This window comes from Leiobunum rupestre, chromosome 6, assembly GCF_980474605.1.
Source record: "Leiobunum rupestre chromosome 6, qqLeiRupe1.1.hap1, whole genome shotgun sequence".
Taxonomy (NCBI): domain Eukaryota; kingdom Metazoa; phylum Arthropoda; class Arachnida; order Opiliones; family Sclerosomatidae; genus Leiobunum; species Leiobunum rupestre.
This window is the reverse complement of record NC_143389.1, coordinates 15,102,842-15,112,566: the sequence shown is the minus strand read 5'-3', so window position 1 is coordinate 15,112,566 and position 9,725 is coordinate 15,102,842. Positions and strand designations below refer to the sequence as shown.

Genomic DNA, 9,725 nt, shown 5'->3' with positions numbered 1-9,725 from the left:
CAAACCGCAAGGAAATGTTCAATGGGAGAGATTTTTATTAATTTTTCAAAATAAAATTAGACGTGCAAGGACAAGTTATCGATGGACATATGAAATTCATAATTCAATCATCTGAAATAAGAATAAAACATATTAAATGTGTTAGAAACAAATATCGTCACATATGTTGTAGAGAAAAGGCATTTCTAAAGTTTCGCCTAAAATTTGTCACTTATCAACACGTTTCAAATTAAAACAACCCACCATAAAAAACCCACTAAAAACCCATCACAAAAAATATCATAATCAGGAAACATGTGAAAATATTTTACTAAACTGACCGGCGGCGTTTTTGACCGTTATTTTGAATTATCGACTAAGACTATTAGTGTTGTTAATTTTTCGGAAAAATAAAATAATTAAACAAAAATTACTTTTTAGCAGTTTTAATGTTTTTAACTTTTTATCGATATGTAATGTATATAGACATTAAATAAAGTCCTATTATTTACACTATTTTTTCAATAATTACCAAGACCAGTCCCTTAAACACAGCAGTAATTCTCAATTAAAACACCTTTCGGGGGTTTATTAATTTAAACATTGATTACAAAATAAAATTAATTTACAAATTAACATTTTAAACCATTATAATCTTAAACTTCAAATTGTTGAAAATAAATGAAAAAGTGTATTTACATATTTAACTAAAACGGGTGTTTTTATTCGGGAATCTTTTATTAGGCTGTTAGCTGATGACTCCAAACTTGGACGTGAAATCAAAGTATCCCACGATTGTCTATTGTTGCAAAGTAACTTAAACGCTTTGGAATCTTGGGCCTCAAAAAATGGGATGAGTTTTAACCTTGATATATCCACGGTCCTCCATTGTGGTCCTAACATTCCCCTTTTCCAGTACCGGTTGGGTGGTCGGGTCATCAAGGCCAGCGAAATTGTTCGTGACCTTGGCGTCATGTTGGATGGAAAAATGTTGGGTACCACTCACAGTCGGGTGGCTTCTGCCGCGGCTTACGTGCCCTGTATGTTTTAAAACGTTCGTTCTACTATTTCTCTATCAAGTCCTTTAAGGTGTTATATCAATCTTATGTCCGTCCACATCTCGATTATTGCTCGAGTATTTGGTCCCCTCACCCGGTAAAGGATATTGAGAGGCTTGAGAGAGTGCAACGTAAGGCCACCAAGATGATCTCTGGACTTCGTACTCTGTCTTACCCTGAACGCCTTGCGCGCCTTGAACTTTTGTCCCTTTCGAATAGGCGTCTGAGAAATGATTTGGTTGAGGCCTTCAAACTAATTTATGAGTTGTATGACGTCCCGGCCACCTCCTTGTTTACCATTCGCTGGACGGGAAGGAAAGCTACTACGATATATAAGGAGTGTAATGCTTGTACCTCGCGCCCTGTTTTCTTCACACAGCGAGTAGTAAACTCATGGAATGCCTTCCCTTCCCTAATTAAGATTAAATCCTGTAGTTCTGTATTTAAGAGTCGGCTCGACAAGTTTTACGGGTGGTAAATATCTTTCTTGTATATAGTTGTATAAAACGAAAAAAAAATTATTTATATTTCACTTTTCCTAACTGTACCTTTTGCCATATCCATCGCCATTGCTGTTATTTCATTTTTATTTTTGTGTAACTTTCATGGTATTTTATATTATCTCCATTCCCTACTATATCAGGGCGCAATAAGTGTAAACTTTATTATTAGTATTTAAATTCATAAACCCAAAATGGGTGTTTTTATCTCTGCGTCAACGCTGTTTCTTGAACTTTTTCAGGCAATTGGGTTAGATTGTTGACTATTTATATAGATAATTTTTTTCTTTTCTATCCTACACACACAAAAATAATGCCGTTAAAAAACAGTAATGTGCTGGCAAAAGTTAACGTCAGCATGTTACTGTAAAAAATACAGCAGGTGCGCAACGTTAATAAAACAAAAACGCTACCGTTAATTTTACAAATTCAGCACCGTTTTTTTTTATTAATTCCTAATGTTTATTCTATTTACCATTGCTGTTTTTTTACAGTTTTCTAATGTTTAATCGACTTATCTTGGCGGTTTTTCTGAAGGTTTCCCAAGGTTTTATCTACTTCAATTTGCGGTTTTTCCGACTGTAACTTGCTGTTTTTTTAACGGTTTGCTAATGTTAATTCGACTTAGATGCGTTGTTTTTTTTACAGTTTTCTAATGTTTAATCGACTTATCTTGGCTGTTTTTCTGAAGGTTTCCTAAGGTTTTATCTACTTCACTTAGCGGTTTTTCCGACTGTAACTTGCTGTTTTTTTAATGGTTTGCTAATGTTAATTTAACTTAGATGCGTTGTATTTTTTACGGTTTTCTTATGTTTATTGGACTAGACTTTGCCGTTTTTTGGACTAAACCTTGATGTTTTTAATACAGTTTCTTATTGTTTTTATGTTAGATTTTTACTGTTTTTCCAACTAATACTTGGCGCGCCCATGACTGAACCTTACTATTTTCCTGACTTATAATTACTTTTGTTCCACACTCTAAGAATGCTTTTGGCTGTCTACCTACTATTTCTCGCTGTCAAGTAAACGTGTCATACTGTTTTTCGGATTATATCTTACCAAAATATTTAAAAACTACAGATGGTTGAACGTAATATGACTAAAATTTATTCGAACAGCTTCAATTTATGTAAAAATTTGGAGTAACGATGATCTAAAATATACATTCCATGCAGTACAAAAACACTCTTACGTTAATATAATATTATTGGTTATTAATGAAAATCCAAAATATAAATTAAGTAATGCTTTAAAGAAAACCATGTTTTTACTGATCCCATATTTAAAAGTGGTAAGAAGTTATCTATTTAACAACCAGCTAAATTTATACCGTAAATAATTTTTAACGTTCATATTAAGATTAGTTAAATTTTATTAAAAAAAGACATTTCAAAGTTATTTTTTAGTCAATACGTAATTTCACATATCTTCATCGGGAAAATCACTAAATAATAGACATAAATAATTAAAACAATAGACTAAATAAAATTTCAATGTAGCATTTACCATTCATTGGACCAATCATTTTTCGATATTTTGTTGACTAATGTTAAAACGTTTTGGCTTATCGGAGCTACTTTGTGTAACTTCTTTGACTCTTTGGGATTAATCTTGGCTCCAAACCTGTAGATAAATAGCAAAAATAACATTAAATTTAAATAGATAATATGATTAAAACCAATTAAAAATTATTTGACTGCATTACCTTTGTAAGAATTCCAAAGTGCATCTGCATTCTTGAGGATATTCAATATTAGCCATATAATAGAGCCCAAAAACTGCACCTATAGCTTTGCTTAACTTTTGACCAAGCAAATGATTATTTAATACTTTTCCATCCATTGCCAACAGAAACAACTCTCCATCACTGAGTTTACCTAAAATTGAAAAAGAAATTCTTGAACTGAATTTAAACTACATTAAAGAAACGCTAATGCATGGGAAGAATTTTAATAATTTCTTCGTTTGCTGTGCCTGGCTGCAATATGACAAAGAGTGAGAAAATTTTCAATTATGTCTATATAACTATCTTAACATTAAATAATTACCTGAAAGGAAGGAAACAGAATATCCACTGGTTCGTTAAAATATGACATAATGCAAAGGACGATCGTTGCCACATAGTTTTGACTTCCAATTTCGCAGTTTTTATCATATAAACTAACAATTTCTTTAAAATTGTTTATTTTTTCCTGTTTTCTTTTTGCTGGTTTCGACTGACCCTCAGTAGATGATGTTTGTAAAGTAAGCTTTAAGAAATACCCCAAAATATTTCGGCCCTTTTCTTCAAAAAAATGCTTAACCGAACCGACTAAGTCCTTTTTTAGATGTAGTTGTAAGTATTGTTTTATGCCGTAATCTTCAAATAGGAAAGGCCAATTTTTGCATAAATCTTCCCCTTCCATTTGCGCGTAAATGTCTTTTCTTTGTAAGACAAAACTTTGTTTAAGCTTTTGTTTAACTAATTCTACCGAAGGAGTTATTTCATAGATTAATTCCTGTAGCTCTTTCTGAGCGGAAGTGGCTATTTCAATTTCGTCTTCATCTGGAGAAACAAAATCACTTTGTAGGCGCCGTGCCTGTTTTACATTTTTAGAACGCCTCATCGACGGAATTCCATTAGTTTTATCCCGCGATAGATTTTCTAGCTTGTTTTTGAGTTGATGTGCAAAATATTCGTAACCAACTCCTAATACTTCTTTTTCCTCTCCATCAACTTCTTGAATACCAATTTCATCAACAATAGCGTTGGGATATTTAAGATGGAATCTCTTGGCTACTTCTTTGAGTTGACTATAGCTTGGTCTTTCATTTGCGACGTGTAAAATATTATTCATTATTTATCTCACAACTTCTCGCCTTTCTTTGTCTTCTAGCCTTTTCCCTTTTGAAATATTGTTCCACGTGGCTTGCTTGAAAAACGTTCGTTGTACTGAGAACTCTTCATACCACTTATTTGACGGAATTCTTCCGCTGAACTGCATCAAACTCTAAAAAAAGTATTAAAATTTAAAGAAGTCATCCGTATTCTTATTTATTTGACAAGCTATATACATATACATGCCACATTTACCTGAATCGGGGTTGATGAATTAGGTATTTGTCTGCCAGTAAAACTCAAACTGGTCGAACTGATTGCACTTGAGTTAAGATCCTGTGTGTTATTCGAGATTATTTATTATTTAATCCCGTTTATATATCATATTTACCTGAATTCGGGTCGATGAATGTGGTATTTGACCATCAGATAAACTCAAATTCGCCGAATTGTTTGCACTTGAGTTGTCAATATCCAGTAGCTTTATGTATTTTAAAAACTTCCGTGCCTGAATAGGTTTAATAATTTTTTCAAGGTCCACTTCCCGAACCTCTACCAAATCTTCCAAGAATTGAACACCCATTTCCCTCAAACAGTTCTCGAGTTTTTCCACCTCAGATGATAATCCAGGAAGTGCAGAGTTTATTATGTTTTTTAAATCGAAATTTGAACTTATTAAATCATTTCCTTTATTGGAGCTGTTTACAGAAGCCATTGTTTTGTAAATGGGAAATTTACTCTGTCAATCTGAAACAAAAATGACATTTATTAAATTGAATTCCTTCATTTATTCTATATAAGCTATTGAAATAATCGGCCTATATACTAGTTATATTATAAAAAAAGCATTTAAATCTAAATGACTTAATACGATAATTTTGAGGTAGAGATAATATTTATTAGCCATTTTCGTAATACAGACTAAGATTAATTGAAATCTCAAAAATAGAGATGCTAATTTCGTATTGGAAAAATGTATATATCAACTAACAATTATTTAAATTTTTCCGATTAATAATTTGTTAGGAAAAACACGGGAATGGTTACAGTATATGTCATGGGTAATAAACTGCGTGTTTCAAAGTTATAAAATTATTTCCGCGAATTGTATAACATTGAAGTGGATAGTAATCTGCAATTTCACTTATATTAATGATAACAGTTCCTTTATTTTTATAAGGCTCGTAAAGACCCAAAGTTAAGTTACATTTGGAAGAATAATATTCAAGAATAAAAAATACATCACTTCCTTTCACTAGGCATGTTAAAATTTTACCAAAGAAAGCATCATCTGCATTACAGCTAAAAGGTATATATTGTTCAGTTACGTATACTGTTCCCTTATATGTCAATTTGGTAATACAAATAGTGTTCGCTTTGTTTAAATTATATTGTTTGGCATTTTCCGTGACATTTAAGCTAGAAAAAAAATCTGCCTCAAACGATGTGGACCCACATTCTGTGTACAGAAGATCTGTCGCAAAATAATTGCCTGTATTTAAATAGGCTTGAAGTTTTTGATGCTTTTCCGCGAGTGTTTTTGTAATGTTTATAAAATTTTTCGTTTGTCTAGCCCACTTTTTGAAAGTTCCATTTTTACTTTCGAAACAAAGAGTAAAGACCCTTATCAGAGGATCAAATTCCAGAATTAGATTCGGATAGTGTGCAAAGACATAATGATGTTTTGGTTTTAATTTATATTCTGGGAAACATTCTATTAGATTTGATTTATATTCATGGAGCATGCCAATCAAAATTGCAACTTCTCCCTTTGTGATTTTTGGGGAACAAATTATTTCAACAATTCCTTTTAAATTCAAGTACAGTTTCCAGACAGGATCAGAAAAATCTTTAACTTGATCATGTAAGACTAGAGAGAGCATGCGTACCATACACCAGTTTTGGGATGCATTTCCGGCTAATTTGTTCGAATTTTTTTCTGGGGACATGGCTTATTGTTGGAATCGGATCCTCGATATTTAAAATGAGTTATTAACCAATTAAAATGATTAAGAGAGAACCACTTAATTTTAACCCAATTGGTTATAAAAAGCATCAAGTCATAAGCTACTACGCCTTCAAACAGATCATGAGCTAGACATGGTGGTAGTCCTGGATGACACACGTGAAATGAAATTAGGCTGTTAAAAGGCGAGTTGTATTTTATTCCTTTATATGACGATAATCCTTCGTTTGCTAGTTTATTAACTGCGTGGTCATATGATTGAACTGTTCTCACGGTTGATTCACGACCAGTTTTGATATCATGAAACTGAATTTCGCAATATCGGCAGATGTAGCCACCAGTGAAATTAGCCTGGTAACCACCAGCGTCGCTTGCGCCCAAGTTATCTCCAATTAAGCCGAAAAGAGATACTTTTACATTTTCTCCGTTCACCAGCTCTATTCCTGTTTCCTCTAAAGATTTCAAATCCGAAATTAGTTTACTGAAGAACTTTTCAACTCCAAAAAGTTTCATGCCCTTCTCTTTGCATAACGAAATTAATTGAATATGATCAACAGAAGACCTTTTCTCTGGTGGAATGTTAAGTAGCGTATAATATACGCCAACCAGCTTGTGTTTACATTTAGCAGAGCCTAAAGGGTTTACTGTTTCAAATCCATCTTGAAATATGAGAAGATTTAGCGACTTCTCCGAGAAACATTCATATTTGCTATAGGCCTTTCCAGCAGTAACATCCTGCAGCAAATTATTTTTATTCTTGACATATGTAGGCTTCTTAAATTCCAACATTTTTGAAACCTCTGTGTTTCTCAAAAACGTTTTTAAAGATTCTATTATTGGGACGTAATTATAAAATATTTTTTATCCCCCCTCATAACCAAGTAAGATGTTTATTGGATGAACGTAATTAAGGGTTTCTGTGTAATATACTTTACGACGATATGGGCTTTTAAAATTTGTTTCGTATTCCAATAGATCGCACTCTTGAATAGTTTGCAAAATATTAGCTTGAGTTATTTCATCTAAATTCAAGATCAATAATTTTTCTTTCAATTTATTTAGTAAAAATGCACTTTCCATTTGCTTTAAACATTGAAACTCTTCTACAATCTCTTGAATAGTGGATATGGGTATCAGTTTTTTCGTTTCAAGTTTAAGGTAAAAAAGGCCTAAATTTCTGGCATATTCCGTTTCGGGTGAGCGAACAGTAATTTCAACAGAAGAAGTTGATTCGCGTGCTTCATTATTAGAAAGTAATGCATTAGTGACATTTTCTTCATTTGGATCAATGATGTCAGTTGTGGTATCCAAAGAATCTAAATCAGTCGTTTTCTGCGCAATGCTAATGAGGTCGTTGTTTTTGTGCTTTCTGAAGATATGCGATGCAAATGTAGATGCCACGTTAAACTTCAAGCCAATGCACCCAAACGGGCAGCAAATTGGTTCTCCTTGACGAATATGATTTTTCAAATGCTTAATATACGATACTGAATCCAAGTATGTCGACTTGCATCCAAAGACCAGACAAATGTTCTGGGGCTCAGGTGTAGAAAATGAAGATTTTTTAGATTGGCATATGTTAGCATATTCATTAGAGTTAGCCGGTCTTTTCCTGTGTTTCCTTTGAAAGTGACTTTTAAACGAACTGTAATTGCTGAAACGCCATTCACAACTTGAGTAATAGCACGAATAAACCATACGCGAAGTATGTCGATGAACTTTATAATGTTTCATAAAGTCAATGCAGTCAACAAATTGAACATTTTTTGGACCGCTCCATTATAATCTAAAATAAATACCTGACTATTAAAAATCAATAAAAAAATATTGTTCTATGAAAATTTTGCCAAAACAATTAGATATTAAGCACTTAGTATGGGTGTAAATCACCTTACGCGTATATGTAATGAGAATTAGTTTTAAAACAAAAACAAAACCACGACCATTATCGCGTAAGTAAAGTCAAAATTTTATTTACAATAAAAACCGACTAGTTTCGGCACAACTCTGAAGAACAGAAGGATTGTAAATAAAAATTTTACTTTACTTACGCGATAATGGTCGTGGTTTTTTTTGTTTTATATCTAATTCTCATTAATAAAATTAAAACTAAGACATTAAACTAGCCGTTTTCTCTTATTTTAAATAATATATTTTATTGTTTATTTTCTAAAATAAAAATTTGGTTTTTCTTAATGATAGTTCTAGTTCCGAGTTTGACATTTGTCTTTCTGAAAGATTCATACAAATTTAAAGACCTTTCTCACCCATTGATTAGTTTTTTATGACCGTAGTATATTGGGATTGCTTATTTAAACCGAAAACAATTATATTATTCAAAGGATAGTGGTGTAAAAAAATTGTCGTTTAACGTATTTATAGAGCTCGGCGTTTGGATAAGAAATAATCACTTTATTTATTTTTATCCACAAACGAAAATTATCCGGGAAAAACGATTATTTTACATGTTAAATTGCTATATAGCCGTGGATAATATCCATGGATAAACAGTTAATCATAATTTTTATGCTTAATCAAAACTTTACCGGTTAATTTATCTGTTTCGCCGAGCTCTACGTATTTAGATAGGCCAAGAATGTATTTCATTTTAGTAAGAGAAAATGACTTTGTCGAGATGGTCTCCGTCCCTAAAATACATTAGAATTTTAGAAAGTTAATCTAAAAATCATCTGCTAAATTTTTATAGCGACCATCACTCGGTGCTTCTGTTAAAGCCTAGTGGCCGAAATGTGAAAACCATTGATCCACCATAAGTTTTGCGGGTCTTTTTTAATTTTTCATACGTCATAAATCGATTTGATTAAGGGGAAATGTTAAAAATCTTATCAACATATTATTTCTCCTTAATTATAAATAACGGCATTGGACAGGGATTAAACTTAAATTAGGGACCCTAAAATACTGTTCGAACATTTTTAAATTTGGAAAATTTATTAATAAATATATTGGAAAAATATTGTAAATTAGGCGATGATAAGTTTTATGTCTACCCAGGTAATGGTGGACGAGCAGACGGCTGATAAGAGGGGGAGGGGGGTATCCCGCGAAAAATAGTGTGTTGTAAGAAAACTTTCATTGCCCGCGGCGTGGAAAAATTCCCTGGCTATTCCTACTAGCCCATGATTTTGTCTGGCGACGTGTGGTCACCTCTAGCATATTTTCTGCACGTTTCCTCGCGTTGTGCAATATCACTCCTCGGACGCTCTCACCATGGACTGTAAATTTTAGAGGACGAGTAAAGCGTAGCCTTCCCCTGTAGAATTTTATTTTCCCCGAACATCAATCACTTCGAACTAGAGAGAGAGAGTCCGTCAAGGTCATTTGTACCACGCATAGAGTTATATACCCCCCCCCCCCCGCATGTTATCTGGAAATCTGGCCGA

At 32.9% G+C, this 9,725-nt stretch overlaps 1 protein-coding gene across 1 annotated transcript; it reads right to left on the bottom strand.

Moving 5' to 3' along the window:
* Positions 1 to 2,956: 2,956 nt before the first annotated feature.
* On the bottom strand, positions 2,957 to 4,374 carry LOC149939350 (uncharacterized). Its single transcript, XM_090179138.1, has 5 exons — positions 3,586 to 4,374; positions 3,512 to 3,515; positions 3,243 to 3,414; positions 3,044 to 3,160; positions 2,957 to 2,981 (listed from the first exon to the last, which is right to left on the bottom strand). The coding sequence occupies exons 1-5, from the start codon at positions 4,372 to 4,374 to the stop codon at positions 2,957 to 2,959; spliced, it is 1,107 nt and encodes a 368-aa protein (XP_090035264.1).
* Between the last annotated feature and the right edge of the window lie 5,351 nt (positions 4,375 to 9,725).

Bases quoted from the DNA above. Each gene is read 5' to 3' on its own strand.
- LOC149939350 (XM_090179138.1), bottom strand. From the start codon at position 4,374: ATGAATAATATTTTACACGTCGCAAATGAAAGACCAAGCTATAGTCAA. The intron at 3,161-3,242 runs GTAATGCAGTCA...ATTTATCTACAG, and splicing joins ACTTTGGAATTCTTACAAAG to GTTTGGAGCCAAGATTAATC. The intron at 2,982-3,043 runs GTAAATGCTACA...TCTATTATTTAG, and splicing joins AATGATTGGTCCAATGAATG to TGATTTTCCCGATGAAGATA.